Source organism: Paralichthys olivaceus, chromosome 13, assembly GCF_024713975.1.
Source record: "Paralichthys olivaceus isolate ysfri-2021 chromosome 13, ASM2471397v2, whole genome shotgun sequence".
Classification (NCBI taxonomy): domain Eukaryota; kingdom Metazoa; phylum Chordata; class Actinopteri; order Pleuronectiformes; family Paralichthyidae; genus Paralichthys; species Paralichthys olivaceus.
In genome coordinates this window covers 8,432,271-8,455,611 of record NC_091105.1, presented here as the reverse complement: position 1 = coordinate 8,455,611, position 23,341 = coordinate 8,432,271, and the positions used below count along the sequence as shown (strand labels likewise).

Below are 23,341 nucleotides of genomic sequence, written 5' to 3'. Positions count from 1 at the left end.
TAATTAAAGAGACATGACCCGACAATTATTACTTGAATCAATCTGCTACTTTTCATCATTTTATTGTCATCATTCTTTCTTGTTTGTTAAAAATTGACTGAACAAATTTTAATATAGTAAATCTTAGTTCTCCTGCATGGTCTTCATGATCCAGTCCAGGTAGTTGGCGACTCTGGTGTAGACTCCATATGTTCCCTGTTGTCCACACTCAACCCCCCAGCTGACAATCCCCGCAACCCAAAAACTTTCATTGTCCCTCAGGGCATATGGGCTTCCACCATCACCTTGACAAGAGTCCTTTCCTCCTTCAGGAAGTCCAACACAAAACATGTTGTCTGTCAGGATTCGTGCTTTGTTCCATCTCAGCATATATGAACTAAATGAATCAATGCATGTCTCCTGGTCCACCACAGGGAGGTGCACGTACTGCAAATTGTTTGCTGGACGGCTGTAGACAGACGTAGTGCCAAAGCCTGCCACCAGTCTGAAAAAGACAGAGAGGACACAGTTATGGCGAACTCAAAAGTAAAAAGCAAATCAGTTTTCTGACTTAAAGCTGGACAATATTCACATGTTGACTCAACAAGGGAAAAAAAACAAATTGAGGAGCGGAAAAATTATGAATTACAAAGGAATAAATTGTGAAATAAACATGACAGTTGTTTCCTTACCCCATCTCGCCAGTGACATATGTGGCATTCTGCGCTGGCAAACATATGGGCATAACTGATGAGTTGAATGTGATCGGATCTTGCAGTTTGATTAAGGCAATGTCGTTGTTGTACTGTACATTCTTGGTGTTGTTGTAATCAGGATGAATGTGGACTGAGGCAGCACAAACAGGAGACACCATCAAGGTCTGATCAGTATGTCCCATATAAATCTGCAAATCCACAAGATATGTAGAAATGAATGTCTATGTAAAAATATGTTGAGTATGGGCATGCAGCTAACAACTATGGTGGCACACTCACCCGTATAGTGTCGTTAAATTCAGGTGTTCCCTCTTGTGCTACGACATGAGCTGCAGTCATAATCCAGCGGTCTGCGATCACCATGCCTCCTCCACTTCCTATATATTTCACTTGCACTTGCCAGGGGATGGTATTGTCTGGAGCATCTTCGCCTCCAATGATCCTCTGATAGGCAGAGAGGTGTTGTGTTGGCCGACCACAAACTGGATGTGATGCAGATGTACACAAACACAATGAAGATTTACAAAAGAACAGACTTTAAGTTGTATCACAGGCAACAGGTACCTGCTATGCATGTAGGAGTGACAACACTGTCGTGGCTGGATTTCCATTTTCCATCTGCTCCGCAGGTGAATATAGCTGTAGAGCAAACACAAGATTTATTTTCAACCAAGCCATCAAATACATAAAGATTAATGTGCTCACATGTGCATTAGTAGTGATATTTTCTTGGCGTGATGGATGTGAAATTCTCACTGTTTGCGTCCCCAGGGAGGGAATAGAATGGTTCATTACAGAAGTACTGAACAACAGAGCCGTTCTGGTTCTGAAAATCAGACAGGTAGGTCATCCCCCCATTCAGCAGAGGTTCAGGTTCTCCACACTCAGTTACTGCAGAAAAACATAACAGAGACATTTTAATATTTTGCCAATGAGGTATGTTTTAAATTACCTAGAGAGGTTCCACTAACCGGTTCGGTTAGGCTGGAGATGCTGAGGGGACTGGATCTCTCCATGCATTAAAGGATCAGACTCGTGCAGCGGCCAGCACTCACACACAAACACGCACACAAACCTGCAGAGGTCCGTGAAGAGACAATTGGAACGGAGGTGTGATGCACTTTACAAAAAATTATATGGTAGACAATGCATATTGCATTGCATATGATAAGAAGCTCCATTCTTAGCAGCTACAAAGCATTTTATGATTACATTTAGAAATTTGTTTAAAAAATAATCTAACTTACCAAATGGCAGCGAATGTCCAACCCATGTCTGGAAGAAGTATTTAGATTTTGTGTGAGGTTTACTGTTCTGAAAGGGATGTGTCAAGTTCAAATGGATCCTACCGTTTTATACTGAACATTGAACTCCCAGTAGTTGTTTTTGTTTATCTTGGCAAATGAGAGCTGCTGTTCAAAGGTGGGAGGCGCCATCAGTGACATTATTCAGAAGTACCTTGGATGTACAAGTATGAAGCCAGACTCATTCACATACTACACTTAAAACCTCAGCTTTTCACACACAGAATCTTTCACCAGAACACTCACACAATTAAATAAAAAAAAGGATTTGCTCATATACACACCTGAAAATGTCAAAAAACTATTTAAAACTTTTGTAGACACACTGATGAAATATATCTTATTGAAAAAGCTTTATGATATTTCTTCAATCAATTCAGGACATTTTGAAAAGCTCCAATAGTCGAGATATGAATTCCACCAAATGTTCTACCCTGCATTTATAGGACCAAATCTCACAAAGGATTGTTAAATGAATAGTAGTTGGTGCTGTATTTTTAGATATGTGTAAAGCAATCAATACAGTGAGTCATAATGTTTCAATGGCAAAAATCTCTAAATTTAATTTCTCTTTGGACATGTTTATCTAATATGATGCAGTGTGTTAAGTTTATGATGCTTCTTTCAGTAAAATGAAGTGTACAATGGTGTTCCACAGGGATTAATGTTGGGTTGCCTATTATTTAGACGATAGATTATTGATTTTCCTGAGTTAGCAGTTGCTAAGCTAACAATTGTTTTGTAGAAGATCACACATTGGCTCAATCTTTCCTTTCTCAGTCCAAATGTAAACAATAAAAACTTATGTTAAGCTTTATATCCATTTTACACCCTACTAACACTGATTTTCTCATCAAATTTGAAAGGATAGACATAGTAACTGATTGTGATCATCTTTGTGTAATACTGGATCAAGCTTAAAAAGATTTAAGATTTTTAAAAAATGGTTAAAAACATAATGTTAGCGTATTTGGACATAGTCAATATATTTATGCATGCTGCAGTTGGACTCCCCCTCAAGAGGCAATGTTTTTGGCCTTTATTCATTTCTGAACATTCAACTAGAACAGAGATAATATGGAATCAGAAAGGACTTCGATCAGGCTCTCAACTCAACTGTGCATGACAGCTACCTGAACTGCTGAGGCTCACAGGCATGTGGGTGTCCACACCACCTAACATAATGGCCTTCTATCTTTGATGAGCAGGGGTACGATTAAAGGGTTGTAACCAGAAAGTAGACAGGTGTTTTTTTTTTTTTTTTTTTATTTAGAACAAAATTCGTTTTGTTTTAGATTTTGCAATTTTCTCATCATGAATTACTTGTAAATCTTAATTCTCCTGCATGGTCTTCTCGATCCAGTCCACGTAGTTAGCGACTTTGGTGTAGACTCCATATGTTCCCTGCTTTCCACAGTCAACCCCCCAGCTGACAATCCCTGCAGCCCGGAACTCTCCGTTGTCACTCAGGGCGTAGGGGCTTCCACTGTCACCTTGGCAGGAGTCCTTCCCTCCTTCAGGGACTCCAGCACAAAACATGTTGTTTGTCAGGTTTGGTACGTTGCTCCTTCCCTGCTTATACAAATCAACTGATTTACTGCATGTCTCCTGGTCCACCACAGGGAGGTGCACATACTTCAGCTTATTTGTTAAAATCCGTCGTTTGTCGATTTCTGTAATGCCAAAACCTGACACCACTCTGAAAAAGAGATAGATACAGTTATGGTGAACTCAGAAGAAGAAAGCACACCACAGTCTCTTGTCGAAAAGCTTGAAACAGATGAAAATAAATAAGCATTTATGCAGCATCCTAAAATGTAAACATGACAGTTGTTTTCTTACCCCATCATGCCAGTGACATATGTATCCTGCGCTGGCAAACATATGGGCATAACTGATGCTCTGAATGTGATCGGATCATGCAGTCTGATTAAGGCAATGTCGTTGTTGTATTCTATGAATCTGGGGTTGTTGTATTCAGGATGAATGTGGACTGAGGCAGCATAAACAGGAGACATCGTCAAGGTCCGAACATCAGTAAGTCCCATATAAATCTGCAAATCCACAGATATGTAAGATGAATGTCTGTGTAAAAATATGTTGAGTATGGGCATGCAGCTAACAACTATGGTGGCACACTCACCCGTATAGTGTCGTTTGATGCAGAGTTTCCCTCTTGTACTACGACATGAGCTGCGGTCATAATCCAGCGGTCTGCGATCACCATGCCTCCTCCTCTTCCTCCATTTACACTCACTAGCACTTGCCAGGGGATGGTATTTTCTGGAGCAATGTTGCCTCCAATGATCCTCTGATAGGCAGAGAGGTGTTGTGTTGGCCGACCACAAACTGGGTGTGATGCAGATATACACAAACACAATGAAGTTTTACACAAGAACAGACCTTAAGTTCTCATCATAGAAAAAATTGCACACTTAGATATTTTTTGCATGGTGTTACTTTTGCATTGACAACCAATACCTGGTAGGCATGTTGGGCTGACAACATCACCATGGTTGGATCTCCACTTTCTGTCTGATTCACAGGTTGAGCTAACTGAGGGGTAGGCAGATCAAAAGAAAAATATGGTTTGGTGTTAATTTTGGTTTAAGATTAATTTAAACCCAGCTAATAGTCTTAGGCTATCAGGCTTCAACTCAGTCAAACAGCTAATGTGTACATGTTATAAAGCCAAGGGGCATTAAAACTTTCTTCTTGTGTCCAACTGCAGCTTTGTTGTTAGACGACAGCAGTAATAGTGGGCAAGCTAGTGACGCAAATCACAGAAATCCTCCATAGACCTGTCTCATATCAGCTTGGCTTTAGTGGATTACGAGGCCATCAAGGAGGGGGTCCCAGCTAGTATGCAAATATCTCACCATTCATGCCCCCAAGGAGCGAGTAAAACGGTTCATTACAGTGGTACTGAATGACAGAACGGTACTGGTTCTGAAAGCCAGAGAGGAAGGTCACTCCACCATTCAGCAGGGGTTCAGGTTCTCCACAATCAATTACTGCAAAGAAACAAAAGAGGGACATGTCAAGGTTTTTCCTGTTAAGACTTGTTACAAGTCATCAGGAGTTTGTGTTCCATTACATTTTTAAATAGATGTGTTTGAGCTAAACGGTGACGTACTGTGGCATTCTGGCAGACGAAGGTGCCACTGTCCATTGCTTTGGCACATGGTAGAAAAGCTCTCAAGCTCCTGACCATCCTGAAAAAGGGAAAAGCCGAAAACAATTATATGTCGACAGTTTGTGTTGATGCAAAGTACTTCTCATTGTAATAAAGCTTCATCTAACCATCATCAGCTTGTATCCTTGGGCACAGCGCACATGGATATAGTCTCTGTAGAAATATTCGGTCAACATCGGCGTGACTCTGCCTTTGGCCACGTTACCAGGAAATGGACACTGCATCCCTGATAACACCATGGAAATGCATACATGAAACATCAACTGCATAGCTGAAGGGACCAAATATTCATTGTGTCAGTTTAAGTGCTCATTGGCTTATTGGTCATTGCTCTCCCTCTCACTCTGTGTGGTGTAGTCCAGGCTCCAGCCGTTGCTCAGGCCTTGGTCGTCAGTGTAGTATTCCAGCTTGACAGTGTTGGAGTTTGTGACCAACAGACCTGGACTCTTTGCACCACACAGCTTTATGTGATCTCTGTCCGGAATGCTCACCTTCAGAGAGAGGAGCAGTAACCTACACTGTTCATTTATCGTATCGTAATCCATTTGTAGATAGTGTATGGAATCGGCTTCTTGTTACCTGCAACCAGTGATGGAGACAGCTTGGGCCTTGCTGCGTGTCCACACTCTCGATGTGGAAGTTGTCAGAGAAGTTGAGAGACACAGTGAAGCCAGGTTCTACAGAAATGAAGTACTGACAGGACACGGCGTAAGGTGGGGCATTGGGATATCCTGGACTGAAAAGAAATCCCTCTGGCTCGTCAAAAATACCACCACCACAGGACACTGGACAACAAGAAAATGAAGAAACTAGAAACTGGTACTTAAAAGAGTGCATATCTCCACCAAGGCCTAAGAGTCCCCTTATGAAACCACTTTTTAATTCACTAGATCCAGATTTGATCAAGATCCAATAACTATTCTCTGGGAAATCAATGAAAAGAAAATGAGAGTGAAAACATTTTTTATCGGTTCCTTCTTGGATGACACCTCCACAAAATTTGATGGAAATCAGTAGGGTAGTTTTTGCAAAATCTTGCTAAGTAACAAACATACGTATATGAAAACACAAGAAAGTAGCTGTTATAGCATTGCTGAAACTAGACAAAACTGAAGTCACAACTGTTTGACCCACATACAGGGGAGGCGTGTATTTGCACAACACTCACAAACACAGCTGCGCTGGTCTGAGCGAAGTTCGTAGCCGTGGCGACAGGAGCAGATGTAAGACCCGAGTGTGTTGAGGCAGATTTGAGTGCAGAGCGGACCTGAGGCATCTTCAGGGGCAGAACACTCATCTATGTCTGGTGATGACAAAGTGATTGATTATAGTGGGGGAAGGTTCTGCTGTGAGAAGAGGAAGTGATGGGGGAGTGAACAAAGACAAAGAAGTGTTACCTATCGCCTGATAATGAGCAGAGAAGCCCACATTCTGGTGGCGCTCTGGGTTGTTGTTATCTGTCTGGAAGATGAGGGTAAGTCTGTTGCCTGAAGACAAGATGGGGTGGTTGCCAGGGTGGTGCCCATCAGCTGAGTTGTCAGAGCCACAAAACTTTCCCAGCACCTTTCCATTATTGAGAACCTGAAGGAATGTATCAAGAACAAAAATGAATCATGATGAATCTTTGCCGTGAAAACACCAAGTTGTACTTTGTTGTTGGTCGTCTGTCCCATGCATGAATTGTCCTGGAATGGATACTCTGTCCATGGCAGCTTATAAGACCACGAGTAGAAGATTAAAGCAACACCATGCAGCTTTTTTACCCTAAAATAACAGCTTCAAAATTAGTTTGATAGTTCACAGAGAATGGTGCCATTTTAATTTTCAACGCCGGTTCTTGCTCTGCACTGTAGAAACTCCGTTTGTCGCTGAAAATTACCTCAATTGGTAAAACACAGATTTGTTTTTTCAAATCAAAGTTAGCAATTGCGTTGGTCCAACAATTTCCTTTTTCTCAGTGTATGTAACTTTGGTGAGCGGGTACCATCTCCTGTGTGACTGACTGATTGTTGCAGCATAAATTTCCAGAATAAGCTTTATAAAACAATGAGCAGCAGCATTTATCTCCAATTTTCATCAAGGAAATCTTTTACATATGATGAATTCTGTACAGAGTTTGGTGAATTTTGTTACAGGAGCATCTCATCTGGATCAAGAAGCCGGGGATCATGGGTAATATCCACCATTCAGTTGTGTTTCAGCTCAATGAGTTTGACAACGCAGTCAGACCTCCACCCAACTTGTTGATAGGTTTTGTTTTGTTTTTTGTCTACATGAATCTTTGGGACACGGAGCCCAACAGAATAAATGACCATGTGTGGCTGCAGAGGGCGCTGTTCCTCAGTAAAAGTGGCATAATGTTGCTTTAACTCTCATCACATCTGTAACCACATGTTCAAAAAGAAAGAGACTCGTTCATAGAATAGGTTTATAGTGTCAATGTAAAGTTGTAACCAATGAGATGATGACGTTCAAACTAACTGTCAGCTTGTCACACTTTATGTTTCAAATTCAAGCCCTGCAGCATTATTGTTTATTGAAATGCTGTATATGTGTTGAAATGTGGTTCTGACTGTGAGGGAGTCGTAGACGCAGCCTGCAGAAGCTTCGATGTCCATGTGTGTGAAGGTAAGTCGGATCCGGTAGCCCTCGGGCACACTGAGGTCCCACTGCTCCTGCAGGTTGGGAGGGTAAGGCTGCGGATACCCGGGAGACTGGACCTCACCGTGCATCAGAGGCCCGGAGTCTGGCAGCGTCCAACACTCACAAACCAACGCAAACAGAAACCTGGAAAGATGCATGAGCGGGGTCAGCACTTATCTGTTTATCTGTTTATGGTTGGTCGTCTGAGCTGCTGGTCCAAAGTTGAACCAAACAGAAAAGAACAAACAGGGTGAGATAGTCAACACGACTTCATGATATTACTGAGGATTTATATGTGTCATTTTGAGACATGGATCAATCAATCGACCTGTAAAACAGTAATAATAACAGTAATTGCACAGAAGTTAATACACAATGATTTAAGAGACAGTTCAACAACAGATATTTGCAGTGAATTCTGGAATTGAGGAATAATTTGAAAAACAAAAACTGCTTTAGTACAAAATAGGCTTAAAATGTTGTATTTAACTCACCAAACGATACAGAAGGTCAACCCCATCTCTGGATTAAATAACTGCGAGTGATCTCATCCACTGTTGTAGGAGCAAATGCTTCACATTCAGGTAAAACATTCATGTAAAAAAAAAAAAAGTGTTGTTTCCTGTGTTTAGCAACTCACTACGTTAATGCCAGGAATATGTCTTGTTTGTCTTGGCAAAATCAAACAAATGCTCGACTTTGAATTCTGGGGAAAACCTCTTTTAACATTTTTTTAAGAATATTAGATTTTAACGATAATTACTTAAAACATAAGGAGCTAGCCAGATTTTTCTTTGGCCAAATCTCATATTTTATAACCCACTATAAAAGTCTTACGTCTACAACACTCATTCGACCACTAGAGGGGGGTGATTGTGTTTTTTACCAGCGTCCCCAAACTTGTTGCTTGCCAATACCTTGGAATTCATTTGAACCCATTGTCTGTTGCTTTCAAAGCGAGCCTGAAAGCCTGAGAATAGGTCCAACTATCTGCTGTTGATCAAGTAGTGTGCTGACTTTTTTAGCCACCTAGTTTACTGTGAGGCAGAGCGAAACCCTTAAAATATATACATTTTCTATAGGCAGTAAGATTTTGAAATGTATATAGTCACTTGCGTTAATTCATAGTCAAGTTCTGAACCAGTTCTTTTTAGGATTTCTGAGAATTTATTTTCGATGAACAGCGGGGACTGTATCCATAAACGTTTTTAAAAATACCCATTTAAAAAAAAGTACTGAAATTAATACATAGGAGGAAGAGAGAGAGTGAAAATATAAAACCCACAGTTAATTACAGGATAAAAAGAACAAATTCTGTTTCGACTAAAAACATTTATACCACCAAGTGGCAGTAGAGGATGAATTGTTGTAACCTCACATGAGGAAGTGACACGAAGGCCATGTTTTATACAATATGTTGAAGAGATCAACTAATTAAAGTGGACAATAAGAACCCACAAATTATTTATTTAAAAAGAAGATGAAAAAATACATCAAACCTGAGCAGGAGAGTGAATGTATGTATCTCATTAGGCCCAATGTGCTGCTCATTGAGTGGCAGTGACTGGTGTGTTGTTTTCCATGAACATGTGTATTTTCTCACCTCTTGCTTTCCTCTTTAGGTGTTGTGTGTGTCAGGGCTATGTTTTCAATCTAAACATCGGATGAATGAAGATGATGCTTCCAATGTAAGTAAGTGTTTATAGGTAAGTATTGATAGGATCAAAAGAAAATCCTATGTAAGATGAGCAAACTGATCATCTGACCTGCTTATGTTATAATTGAACTGTATATATTTTTTCTTTAAGAAATTCTTTTAATCAACTTTAGCATTAGTTGTCACAATGTGCCTACTAGGGCTGGATGTCGTGTTTTTCACAAACACACTTCCCTAAAATGAGCTGTAGAGGCTTCCCAGAATTAGAGATTTCAATACTGTCTGTTGTGAAATTACATTCTGTCTGCATGGCCTTGCATGGCCATTTAGCATAGTAGTGTCAAATATATAAATACTGCTACATATATAGTTAAGTGTTCCTGAGATGTTATGTGTGTATCCAAGCTTATGTGTTAAAAGACAAATCGATTGAAACACTTTCTCTGCAGTTTATTTCCCATCATTTCCTTTAATATAAAAGTGAAGTCTGAAGTTATAATGTGTTAATGTCATTGTCAGTGGTGGTACATTGATTATAAGGGTTACAAACGAAATTTAATAAAAGTTGTTATTTTGGAGACTTGAATCAGTCTTGAAGCTGATTACAGTATTGTGATTCGTAGCACTGTGTGTTTCCACCTGCGTCTTCCCCCTTTCTAAGAATTCTCCACCTTATCTATTGTCTCCTTGATCCAATCGACATAATTCTCAACTTTGGTATAATAACCCTTGAACTTCCTCTCCTCACAGGGGGGACCCCAGGACACGATACCAACCAGACGATACGGCCCTGTTCCTGAAGACATCGCTGGTATTACAAACGGACCCCCACTGTCTTTTTGGCAGCTGTCCGTCCCTTCTGCTCCGGCACAGAACATGTTGTCAGTGAAAATCATGGGGCTGCCATTTGATGTGCGAGGTGTGATCTGACAATTGCTGAGGGAGTAGACCCCGATCTCAGCGTATTTCAGCATACGAGACGTCACAAGGCTGCTGCTCCTCCCTTCTGTCATCCCCCAGCCTGAAACTGTCCCTTGCTCATTTTCCACCAAGCCCCTCTTCCCCTCCGGCAGACATATGGGAAGGAGGTTGGGGTCAAAATTCACTCTGGAGGCTAATCTGATCAGAGCAATGTCATTGTCATAACTGGTGCGAGTCAGAGAAGAAACACCTCTGCTGTAGCCGGGATGAATTATGATCCTCTCACTCTCCATGACAGCCACACCAGGCCGTTGATTAGCTGTCCTTCCATCTATCAATCCACCATACAGGCGCAAAGAGGTTTCTACCAAATTCTCCACTACATGTGCTGCTGTGACGGCCCATCGGTCATTGATCAGTGTTGCTGCTCCTCTAGATGGTTCTTTTATTAGAAGTTGCCAAGGTATTTCTCCCAGGTTTGCATTGCGACCTCCCAAAATTCTGCCTGCATTCACTGGGGCTTTTTCATGCGTCCCGCAGACTGAAGTGCACACACATAGATTCATATAAGAATGGAAACATGTCCAAATGTCTTACATTTTCTGGCCTTTAATAACGTAGTCATATGAAGAAATGATTGAGTGAAAGCAAAGTTAAATCGGCAGAATCAGTAAGATGACAAGTTGTAGCAGTAGAATTAACAGGTAATTACATAGTAGAATAGAAGCAGAATAGAAGAGTTTGGTCTGTAATTCTATGGGAATCAATTACTATAATACGTATGTTTCACAGCATCATGTTCAACACAAATAAATCTGCTTTTGGTTTAATTTGTTGGATTTTGCAAAAGGTTTAAGAAGCACGGCTCTGCGCTATTGTCAGGAATGGATACAATAAATATCCCTTTGTTTCACCTGTTTCTTCATATTACTACACGTTAAGGCCTGTAAATAAAAGAGCTACCATCCAAACACATGAACTGATATTGAATAAAATGCAAGAAATGTATTTGAAGTTGTACCTGGAGTGCATTTCGGCATCTGTGATGTTCCACCGCCTGATACCCATTTACCACCGGCACTGCAAGTGTATGTGTCTGAAAGATCGAAGAGAGGAAACAATAAGAGAACTTTGTTTGATTCAAGTGAGGAAGATGAAAGTGGGCAAGCTTCCTAATCACCGTCTCCTTCCAGTGTGTAGTACTTTGAACTGCACTTCAGCTGGATCTGGTCTTTATACCAAGTGTGTGAGTTTTCTGAGCCCACCAACTGAAGGATGCCATCTTCTGGGATATCAGGACGACCACAATTCACAGCTATATGTAAGAAATGTGAAAGAAAGCGTTAAGACAACCAAGACGTACTCCAAAACAACTCATTGTTATGAGAAATTCTCTGACTCACGTTCGCAGGGGTAGCTAGGGACCCAGATGCCATTTCTCTGGCACGTCGTCTCATACTGCGATGACAGGGCCAGGATGCCTTGCTACATCGTGAAAAGAGAACTTGATCTTCTTAACACTTCCTTTAAACGTTTAAATCAAATATAGAGCTATTAAAGGTTCTTGTTCGCTCACAGTATTCGCAATATGTCCAAGATCACAGGTTACTTTCACCGTCTGACCCGGGTGATTCTCTGGTCTCTGAGGAGTCACAGTGGAGTGTGAGGTGACCACTGCTGGACAGACCTTTCCTGTGATTAACATGTCAAAGAGCCAATTAGTGATGAGTCTCCAGCAAACTTCAAATAGCAAATGTTCTTTTCCCCACTAAGGCAAAGACAAAGAGGCCCCAGCACCTCTGGTCTTGAAGTGCAAGTTGAACCCTTTGTTGGTGCCGAAGCCATCTGAGGTGAAGCGGATGACGACACTATGTGAGTGGGTGAGGAAGGGAGACTGGGGAGGCGTGTGACCACAGAACGGTCCCATAGTCCCAGAGGGAGTCTCAATCTGCAGACAAAACAACTTAGGTAATGACTCATGTGTGACTCCTGACGTCTTCTCTGCTCCATTCACTCTGGTGAAACATGCTGATGTATGTGTGTCATCCAGTATCAACAGTAAAGGTATAAAGTACAGAATACAGCCATGATCTACATAGCACTTACAGTGGATTATCTTTTATGCATCTTTTAGGTGACAGAATCAGATAAATTGATATGAGCTCTGTCAAGTCAAGGAGATTTCAATTGTATAACTTTTCTTATTCACTGTTTATTTCATTTTAATTATTTTATTGAAGTTTTCGATTCATTGTTTTTTTTTTATCTGCCGTGTAAGGTGACCTTGAGTGCTATGAAAGGCGTCTATAAATAAAAAGTATTATCATTATTATAAATAAAGACCTGCAAAATTAGTATGATGACAAGTTGTAGCAGTAGAATTACCAGGTAATTACATAGTAATTAGTATGTGAATAGTCCAATTGCTAGCAAGTCTGAATTGTGACAAAACCATGAAGAAAAGGAAAAATCATAGTAAAACTGTTCCCTTTGAAGAAGCGAAATGCAATGCTGTTAATTTGCCAGATGATGACCTGGTGTGGCTGACTCAGAAAAAAAAAAACTGTCCTGATGTGGAAAACTGAGACTGACACCTTTACACACACAAAGATACATGTACTGAATACTAACTTGGAGAAGGTGAATCATTTCACTAAGTAGTTTGTGTTTTATATTTGTGGTTTTATACGTTATGGAAGAATTTCTTCCAAAATGTGTGACACAGATACTGAAATGGTCAAAATAGGATGTGAACCGTCTGTGAAACCCATGATTTCAGCACTTTAGTCCGAACTTCCTCTTTGTTCAGAAACATGTTTTGTTTACACTATGACTCATCACGTACCGTCAGTGCATCTATGCATTGACCATCAGGGCTCTGCTCCACATCAAACACCCCTAAGAAGTGCAGCTCCAACTGCAGGTCGGCCTCCACAGACAGGGTGTACCGACAGTCTGCGTTCTCCCCATACGAACCGGGCCAGGAGGGACTGGATATGACGCCATGGTTCAGTCCTGACAGATCCTTACCGCAACTCACTGTGTTGAAGATGAATGAATTGTTATCATCATTTTAATCAATATTAACACAATCATAAGCATCCTTCTTTTCTCATCCTTCTCTTTCTCCACCTCCTGACTCCCTGCTGCTTCTGCTTCCTCTGGTTCTCACTTCCTGTTTCACTTTTGTACAGTCTTCCTTGACGTCTGTCCACTGTTTCTGTCATTTGTCCTCTAATGATAATAATAATAAATTCAGAATAAGATTATTTGCACCAGTGCAAGTGTGTTTATCCGTTCCCAGGTGGTAACCATGGCGACAGGAGCATCTGTACCCTCCAATGGTGTTGTGGCAGAACTGACTGCATCCGTTTTCTGGGTCGTCCTCACATTCGTCAAAGTCTGAGAGAGTAAATTGATTAAAAGTCAAAATGTAGAAAATAAAGAGAGATTGATTTGATACACATCTTACAGTGATTCCACAGCCATACTGATAATTTCCCTTTCAGCTGTCAGGTTATCTTTTTGTTAAAGGTTAATCTATGTACTGAACCGATACTTCATCTTTAAAGTATATAACTTAAATTTAGATAAAACTAAAATGTTCCTCCTCATCATTGCTCACAAGTTTAAGAGTTTATTAATCACATTTGTTTTAAAAGCACTGGTATCAGATCAGTACTTAGCATCGGTCCATTCACAGTCCAGGTATTGGTATAAGGAAGGGAAAATGTTATCAGGAGGTTTATTTTTAAATTAACCAATAAATCGGTTAATATAATTATATGTTATTATATTATAATATATATAATAATTATATTATAATATAATTATATTAACCAATTTATTATGGAGCAAATTGGAATTCACGTTTGACCATGGAAAAATAATTCCTGTACACTGATTGATTTTCTTCCAAGTTAGCAACCATTGTGAGTTGATGTCTAAAATACGACCTGATAACAGAAGTATTCACATGGATGAGACTTAGACTCACAAAGTGAACTCGCCTGATAGGGACAATTTATAAAACACACAGGAATACAGTTGGAAGGATACAACTGAAAATCTCACTTGAGTTTCCTTCTTTGTGTCTCACCTTGCACTGTGTAAAAGCCTCTGAAGCCTCCGTGCCTCTTGATGTTTGAGTAGTCTGAGTGGAAAGAAAGAGAGAGACAGCCGCCCGGGAAAGAGACAAGTGAAGGATTTACCACAGACTGAAGCTCCTCATAGTCCCTTTGGCCACACAGAACAGAAATCAAGTTTCTATTTGAAAAGATCTAGAAATAAGAGATGGCAGATGAAATTATAAAATTAGAGGGCAGCAGTTGTCGTCATTTATTATGAGAATTTTGACTTCATCTTGACCCCTGACCTTCACGGCATCATTTTCACAGTCCTGGCTGTCCTCCAGGTCCAGGTGGAGGAGTCTGATGGAGAGGGTGTAACCTTCGGGGGCACACCTGCTCCAGTTCATACTGGCGTGGGGCTGGTATCCATTGGGATACCCCGGAGACTCCACCCATCCCAGCAGCATGCAGCGGGCCGAGCGGGAGAGCAGGAGAAGCAGGAGACTGGAGGGATGTCAAGAAAATTTCAGGGAGAAGGTGTGAGGAGCATAAAGTCAGGAAAGAAAACATAAGCGTAGAATTTAATGTGAGGGACAGAGAAAGTCAACCGTGCATAAAACAAACAAAAAGGAAACCATAATGCAACTAGAAAAGCAGCCACAAGAGCACAAACCTCCGCCATGGCCCAACAATCCCCTTAAATTCAATCAAGACGCTCCAAATTGCACACGCTCATAAATATAAGTTCCTTAAATGTAACTGATTTTTAATTATTTTGCAGGAAAATGTCAAAAATACAGAAATCCCAATGTCTCGCAATGTTAAAGAAAGAGAAAGAAAATTCCTGGGTACACCCCCTGATCCAGATCTGCACCAAAATTATGAGGATTCTTCCCTGAGCCAAACTGCATCCTTCTACAAAGATTTGTGAAAATTCCTCTAATAGTTTTTGTATCATGCTGCTCAACAACAAGCAAACAAACGTGGATAATAACATAACCTTAACAACACAAGTACTCAGAGTCTATCGCTAACCAATATGATTCAGTCAGCATCTCTTAAATAGTATATTATAGTATTAAAATCTAATATCTTTCACTCACCTCAATTTTATCATCGTGATCATATCAAATCTCTTCTCAAATAAACTACCTCAGCATTTCACCTTCCCCTTTATATATTCATTTACTTTCCATTTCTCCAACTGGCTCGCTGTCCCCTTCCTGTCTCACTCAGATTTTGCATTCATAAGCACTTATAAATCTATTCATAGATTGTTTTGTGCGTTTGCATTGTGGCGGGAGGGAGTTGACATTTGCAGCGAAGCAGAGCACAGAGCCAAAAAACCTTTCAGATGGAGAGCAGTTTCAAAATCTCTCTGCAGGTTTAATATTTGGCTCAATAACTTTCCTGCTCCGTGGGTCAAGGTTCAGCTGAAACAATGAAGATGGAGTTCAAGGAACGGGTGTGCTGAAGAGAGGAAATGTCCCATTGTGCTGCTCTGCGGGTGCCAAAAAATCACATAGTGATGGAAACACATAGACACACAAACACACATACACATGCACACAAAGTCATCACCCCATGACTTATGTTGACAGATGGTTATGACAGATGACATTACGACGACATTTATTGTTTTCCTGGAAACTTACCGTAATTTTAACCATAGTTAAGGCCAAAGTTAACTGGGGACCAATACGTTCCTAACACTTAACCTAACCTTAACCTTATCTTAACCTGAACCAAAACTAATCTTAACATAAACCTAACCTAGTCTTAACATAAACCTTACCTAATGATATTCTAAACCAAACCTACTCTTAACCTGAACCAAACCTAATCTTAACATAAACCAAACTTACTCTTAACATAAACAAAACCTAATCTTAACATTAAAAAAAACAAAGTTTTAAATAAACCTTACCTTAAAACTGATTTACATACATACATACACACACACACACACACACACACACACACACACACACACACACACCCACACACACACAGTCTCACAGTAAGAGGGCTAGGGCAGGAAGGAAGTGAGGAGAGACAGAGACACAGAGAGAGAGACCCAGAGAGAGACACAGAGAGAGATAGAGAGAGATGGAGGGGGAAAACAGCAGATGAGGGTTGCTGGGGTTTTCCACCGTGTTGGATCAGAAAAGACATGAGAAGTAGGTAAGACAGAGTGAGAGGGGGAAACACATGTAGTCACGGAGAGAGATCAGACAGCAGGAAGAGAGCGGAGACAGAAGAACGTGAGTGCTGAATGAGTGAACAGCAGAAGAGAGATTTCAGTGAGCGGAGACAAGTTAAACATCAGAGGTCTGGAGCAGGCTTAGAGTGTGGAGGCAGACATTAGACATTTTACACACAGGAGGGGGACCAGTGATGAACTGCTCGAGTGAGGACAAGTACCTAAAAGGTGTAAGATGCTGTGATCGCTGTTCTGCAGGTCAGTCTCTTTTTTCTTTTCTCTCTGTGCAAACCATGCAGCAGATCCCACTGTGTGTCTGGTCTGTAAAACTATATTCTGCTTTTCTGTGCAACTCATATTCTGTATTAATGTCACATTCTCTACATCACACTTTTCATCAGGGACGTATGTGCAGGCTGATTGTGACGGCACAAGAGTGACCCAGTGTGATAAATGTCGACATGGGTTTTACACGGCCACGAAAAATCACTTAACAAAATGCCATCCCTGCAAAGAGTGCAGTTCCAGTAAGTCACACACGTACATGTATTGTTCTATTCCCAAACACACACACACACACACACACACACACACACACACACACACTGCTTCTTGAAATAAATCCATTAAAAATAAAGTAATCTATTGTGTAAGTTTAGCTCTGTTGATTCACATTTTTGAGGCAGCAAGGGAGCCATTGTTTTCAGGATGAATCAGCTTAATGTGCAGTCCCGCTCAGGTAAAGCTAGGGTTGGTAAACCCTTCCTTACACTTTATCTGTGTAGCCGAACATCAAAAGTAATTCTCAGAAGACCTAAAACATCCATCCGTTATCTACACTGCTTGTCCTTTAAGAGGGGTTTTACAACATGTGGAACATTTTTCCCATAGTTGAATGATTCATATTATTTATTGGAGCCCCTAGACACAGGCCCAGGGGCCCCAGAGGTCAGGGGGTCTTCCTGGACCAGAACCTCAGTGCAAAAGTAATAAAACCACTAGAATGGAAATATTTTTGAAATCACAACAGTAATATTCACATAACAGGAGCTGCAATTGTTTTGTCAAAGGTAAAATGTGTCACAAGACAAGATAGTTTGATGCAGAAACCAGGAAAAATCACATCAGTCATAATTTTTATACAATGAATTCATAAATCAACTACAGAGACACAAAACACATGAAACAGATTCGCAACAAGCATAAAAAGACACAAATGACACAGGGTACAGGGACAAACCGGCTTCATGGACAAAACTGCCACACAATACAAGAGACACAAAATAACCACAAAGACTCATGGAGCAACCGGCGATATGACAATTTCATATAATTTGTTGATGAAACCTCATTTACATTAAATTTGGGTGCGGATCTGCATCAGGGGAGGATCAAGTCATTTTTATCTCTGGCATTTTTGAGATAAGGCATGTATAATTTTCCCTGCATGCACTCCACTGAGTCACATTCAATGTACTTAATACTTTACCCAGAAAGAAATATGGAAGAGAGGACTGGTCCACAGTTGACTCATTTTTCTCTGTGACATTTTCAGAAAACAACCAGAGGAAATCCAAAAACTGTTCAGCTTCAGAGGACACGGAGTGTGAGTGTGAGACTGGTTTCTACTGTAGTAATGACCAGTGTGACCACTGCCAGCCAGTGACCCAGTGTCCTGCGGGTGAAGGAGTGCAGGTTCTAGGTGGGGAAAATGAATATGGTCCTTTCGTACAGTTCAGCACTAAGTGTCAGTGGAAATGACTCCACATCTCATTCCTTCTTGCAGCCAATCGCACCAGTGATACCATCTGTGCTCCGTGTGAGGAGGGGACCTACAGCAACGTAACAGATTTCATCTCACGCTGTAAAACACACACCAGGTAGGACATTGTCTCCTCTCGTATTAATTTCCCTTGTGCTTTTCATACATTCCTCGGACAAACATGCACAATTTAAAAACACTTTATTCTGATATTTTTTTTGTTTGTCATTTCCAGATGCGCGGACTTAGGCAGAGAGCTCACAATTCAGGGAACCAAAACAACCAATTCCATCTGCGGTGATGGTTTACCTCGTAAGTCCAAAGTTTTAACTTCATAATATTGTTTCTTCTTTTCAGATCTCAACATCTTGTAGTTTCGAAAGGAAATTAATTTGTGCATTGTAGCGTAGCGTATGTTCCTTTTCTAAGAGACTCCTGTTGAGTTCTTGACTGAGTTCCTGTTGACCCTCAGTTCCTATCTGTCATATGACCAGGTTACTAAGAGAGGAAGTAGAAGTGAGAACGATCTGAAATCATTTCGAAGCAGTAAATGAATCTGAGGCACTTAAAGAGGATTCACACAGATGTTTCATGAGAGGAGTATAAACACATGCACCAGATGGACCCTAAGAGTGCATACGTCCACCAAGGCCCGACAGTCCCCTTATCAAGCCACATTTAAATTCAGTAGATCCAGATTTTTATTTGGATCTCATAAATATCAAGATCCATGAATTATTTTCTGAGAAATCAATCAAACTGCTTAGAATGTAGGAAATAAACTCTTAGGATGACCGTCCATATTGGCTGCAGTATCTATACTGCTTATCTTTTGAGGGTCAGAGGGGAGCTGGAGCCAATCCCACTTGTTATTAAGTGACAGGAGGGGTACACCCTGTACAGGTCGCCAATATATAGAGACAAACAAACAAATCTTGTCAATTTAGACCAATCCACCTTTTATGTCTTTGGATTGTGGGAGGGAGCAGAAGACCCAAGCAGACATGAGGAGACCCCACTCCCCACAGAAAGACCCCAGACAACCTCAGATGAAATAACTTTAGATAACATGATAAGATTATATTTTGTGTTAAACCACTTAGTGTGAAATTACTCAGAAAGAGTGTGGTTTTCATGCCAACACAATTGTTATTCAACATAGAAACTGAATGAGGATGCTGAGGAAAATGCATAAAGCCTTTTTTGTCATTTCCCAATCATTTTCATTATAAACAGAGGAAACATAAGCAATATTTAAAATGACTGGCTTCCTCTCAACAAGTTTATCATATTTTCTTTTGTTGTCAGGTTGTTCCTGGATGCTGCCCGCAGGCCTGTGGTCAGGACTTGTGTTGACAGCACTTGTCCTTCTCGCTGTTGTCGTCTGGAGGGCAAAGCGCAGAGCAGGTATGTGCAAAGCGTCACCAGGCGCTGGTTTCGTCACCTTTCTTCCCGTACTTTTAAGAGAAAGAAAAAGTCTTCCTGACAAAGCTGTGTACAGAGACAATAACTACGCATGTCGGCCACAACTGTGACATGAATTAAGTCATCAGTCAGTGCTCATGTCTTTCCCCTCCCACTGTTTCCTGTACTGTGAATATAGAATAATAACACTTAAAATAAGATCAAATTCAATTTACATGCCGGATTTCTCATATTAATATAATTAATGTGTTGCAAGAGCATAAAATTTAGGTTTTATTTCAAAGCCGTTTAACATGATCTTAGACGAGCCTGTCATGAGCTTGACTTACTGAATGGGGGAAACCACATCCTGTACATATTCAGCCTGACACACTTAATCAAAATGTGACGCACACTTCACAGGCAGCCAACTCATATTGAAAAACAATTTGTGCGAAGTGACACAGTCCCACAACCGAATGTTGTTCACTGACGTGTGTGCTATGAATTACTGTATTTCCATTGAATGTGCCAACTCTGGAATTTACACAAGAAATACAATACATGTGTTGTTGTCTCAGTACTGACCACAAACCACGTAAACAGGTGTTTAGGGCCAACCTGCGCTACTTTAAAAATGAAAATTCACACAATATCTACTCACCACTTTGCGGATGAGGGGGTGGGTCAAGTGTTTGAATCCACAAAACTATTTTGGAGTTTCAGTTTTAAACAGCGTTGCAGCCAAATCCAATACAATTGAAGTAAATGGTGACCAATTCTACAAACATAAAAAAACCAACAGAAAAATGTATATAATGCCTCCATACAATATGCTGTGATCGAGGTGTGAATGTGGGTCGTGGGGAGAATAATATCAGACATTTAGGCTAAAAAACCTGGTGTAAATGACACCGTTTCGAGTCCAATTTGAATGTTGGGGCTTACGGACACATGGATGACACCACAGGAGCAGTATGGAGGCTTTTGATGTTTTTTCTGTTGATACGATTATTTTATTTTCCACCCTAGAAACGTGACCCCATTGGAATCTGGTGCAGTCTGTTGCGTCAAATCTGACTTCAGCCTCGTTCTCTGCAAACGTTCTTATTCAGAACATGACGGGTTTTAATAGCAAGCATGACACGTATTATTTAGAAACCAAAAGGAATGTTTTTAGTTTAGACTTCTTAGATGACTGCATTGAAGCGTCTCTGATGTAAGTAGGTGGCATATTCAGTGGCCTTGAGAATAAAAGCTAAAGGCACCTTCAGCAGGGACTAACCGAACGGCCAGTTCCTACACACTCTGGAAGCTGCTGACTAGGGGAGTGATGGATATGTGTTTTGAACATAGAGCATGTGAACCTTTTCAAGTAACAACCCAAAATGAAATCATTAACATAAATATGAGTCTCCTTAAAAGACAATTACTTCATCATGAGTCACACTGAGCTGGGGAACATTTGAAAAGTATGAAAAGTTCTGCAGCATATGAAGACCGCATCGGAAAGAGGATTGGTGCTAAAGCTGTGTCACCTCGAGCCCGATCAGAGTTACCATGCAGACAGAAGTTGTTAACCTGCTGTTCACTTGATACATTGGCCTTTTCTACAACTATTTACCACAGTAATAAGAAGTATCACCTGCTTTTTCTCAGTGAAAGTCAGGTCCAGTGTTCCTGTTACGGCAGAGGTGGTTCCCGTAGCACTGGTGACGTTGCCGGATCAGTCTTTACCGTCCACAGAGCCGAACGGCTACTGCCAAGAGAGCTGTGCCATGGAGGAATGCAAGTTAACACTTATCAGCCCAGGTGATGAATCCTTGAACACGACTGCATGCACATACACACAAGATTTACAGCTTTCAATCTACTGATCTCTTTGCCATCACAAAAGATCTCAACAGTGACTGACCTGGTTGTTTAGACGCATGTAATAATAATAAGGATGATGTGGATGATGAGGTGTCCACTTGTTTCCAATATGTGATTGAATTACTCACAGTCCCGTGGGTTTTAAATCTAACTAAGTGCATCACCTTCCGATGTGCTGAGTATATTTTACAAACATAAACCAAAACCAATCAAATCACTGATTTATTTATATTTATATATATGTATACCTTGTGTGTGATTGACAGCAGCACTGCTTCCTCCAGCTGGTGAGAGGAACACAAAATAAAAACTAAAATGGTGATAGTAGAGAGAAGATGCGTTATGACACACTTCACTTGAAACCCTGAGCCCCAAAATGTCCACGGATCCTCCATTTCCATAAAGGCTTTCAGCCCCTCAATGAAGAGCTGTCTGGGTTTCAGACAGCAGTGTGACATTCCTGTGAAGGTTGGTCACACAGAGTATTGATTTTCATCCTCCTCCTCTCCCTCCGCAGATGATGATCTGGTCAGCTGCGACATGGACATTAGCCTCCCCATAACCCCGCTGAAGGTCTCTGTTTCATTTGCTGAATCCAGTCACAACACTGCAGCTGCAGGATATCGCACCAGCAACCTCCACAGGAGCCACTCAGAGCCACAGGAGGACGAGTGGTGTGGGACATAACGGAGTAAAAGTTCTTGTATAAGCACAGATGGAGTTTATAGTCACTCTCAACCTTGAGATGCTGGAGAGCCTTAAACTATAACTATTTATACCAACAAGAAAAAAGGAGTATAGGCCTTAACTTTGTGGAGAGTTATGGGTCGCTGAATGTTTGTCGCCCCCTGCAGGACTTTTTTTGAGAACTTCTACCCATGTGACGTAACTTTTTTTACAGTATCTTGACAACAGACAACTGACAGATTTATCACATGAGCAGATTTAACTGTTCAAAGCAAACACTGGTGCAGCTCTTTACTGTGACTGGAGCTTCGCACTGAATGAAGTCTTTAGCTCATTGTTGTTTCAATTAAGGGATATGTCTTGTTATTTTCTATATTTTTCTTGTCAACAAATCTCATGAAAATACCAAACACAAACTATTCATACAAATATTGTCGATGTGGACAAACTATATACAAGTTATTCCTCATTGCAATATATGTACATTGTTGCCAAAAGCGAAATCTATTTGTGGCGTATTTTTTAAGATTTATATCAGTCTGAATTAATGAGCTTTGGGCAGTGGGAGGAAATGGAGACTTCGGAGATTTGTGGGCAGTGGGAGGAAGTGGAGACCCAGTGTCTATCTATGCACAGTCTACGCATCCCACAAACTTGACATAAAATTTTGAAAGCATTTATGTGTTGTTGGGTTTAGACTTCTCATGGAACTTGTTGACAGTAAAATATAAAATTTCAATTTCAATTTATTTTAATTTAAGGTATGTTTGTTCTTGTAATAACGCTTTAATCTTATTTAACTTATTTTGTTGCAAATTCAGATGATTTAGACAAAGAAATGAACATTTTAACTGTTGGAAGCCAAAAGAATAAAACTTTCTACCTTCTTTTAAAGTTTGCCGGAATGGGAATTTAGGTTTTCAA

General features: G+C 40.6%; 3 protein-coding genes across 3 annotated transcripts; 1 reads left to right on the top strand and 2 right to left on the bottom strand.

Moving 5' to 3' along the window:
* Nucleotides 1-46: 46 nt before the first annotated feature.
* c1s.2 (complement component 1, s subcomponent .2) lies at nt 47-2,068 on the bottom strand. The gene is made up of 7 exons (XM_020093073.2): nt 1,943-2,068; nt 1,667-1,770; nt 1,452-1,586; nt 1,260-1,334; nt 975-1,177; nt 672-883; nt 47-484 (listed from the first exon to the last, which is right to left on the bottom strand). The coding sequence occupies exons 1-7, from the start codon at nt 1,966-1,968 to the stop codon at nt 124-126; spliced, it is 1,116 nt and encodes a 371-aa protein (XP_019948632.2). The 5' UTR covers nt 1,969-2,068; the 3' UTR covers nt 47-123.
* Nucleotides 2,069-3,256: 1,188 nt separating this feature from the next.
* On the bottom strand, nt 3,257-16,587 carry LOC109633063 (ovochymase-like). The gene is made up of 25 exons (XM_069537623.1): nt 16,414-16,587; nt 15,590-15,987; nt 14,792-14,990; nt 14,516-14,696; nt 13,693-13,818; nt 13,262-13,455; nt 12,214-12,364; nt 11,993-12,108; nt 11,820-11,901; nt 11,597-11,731; nt 11,438-11,512; nt 10,155-10,957; nt 9,442-9,491; nt 7,769-7,982; nt 6,593-6,776; nt 6,364-6,498; nt 5,775-5,980; nt 5,539-5,686; nt 5,303-5,421; nt 5,136-5,214; nt 4,879-5,013; nt 4,481-4,555; nt 4,143-4,348; nt 3,842-4,053; nt 3,257-3,698 (listed from the first exon to the last, which is right to left on the bottom strand). Exons 2-25 carry the CDS (start codon nt 15,610-15,612, stop codon nt 3,332-3,334), a joined length of 4,215 nt encoding a protein of 1,404 aa, XP_069393724.1. The 5' UTR covers nt 15,613-15,987; nt 16,414-16,587; the 3' UTR covers nt 3,257-3,331.
* Nucleotides 16,488-23,311, top strand: LOC109633310 (tumor necrosis factor receptor superfamily member 5). Its single transcript, XM_020093093.2, has 8 exons — nt 16,488-16,947; nt 17,091-17,216; nt 18,245-18,391; nt 18,476-18,569; nt 18,687-18,763; nt 19,760-19,858; nt 21,515-21,667; nt 22,248-23,311. The coding sequence occupies exons 1-8, from the start codon at nt 16,884-16,886 to the stop codon at nt 22,415-22,417; spliced, it is 930 nt and encodes a 309-aa protein (XP_019948652.1). The 5' UTR covers nt 16,488-16,883; the 3' UTR covers nt 22,418-23,311.
* The last annotated feature ends 30 nt before the right edge of the window (nt 23,312-23,341 follow it).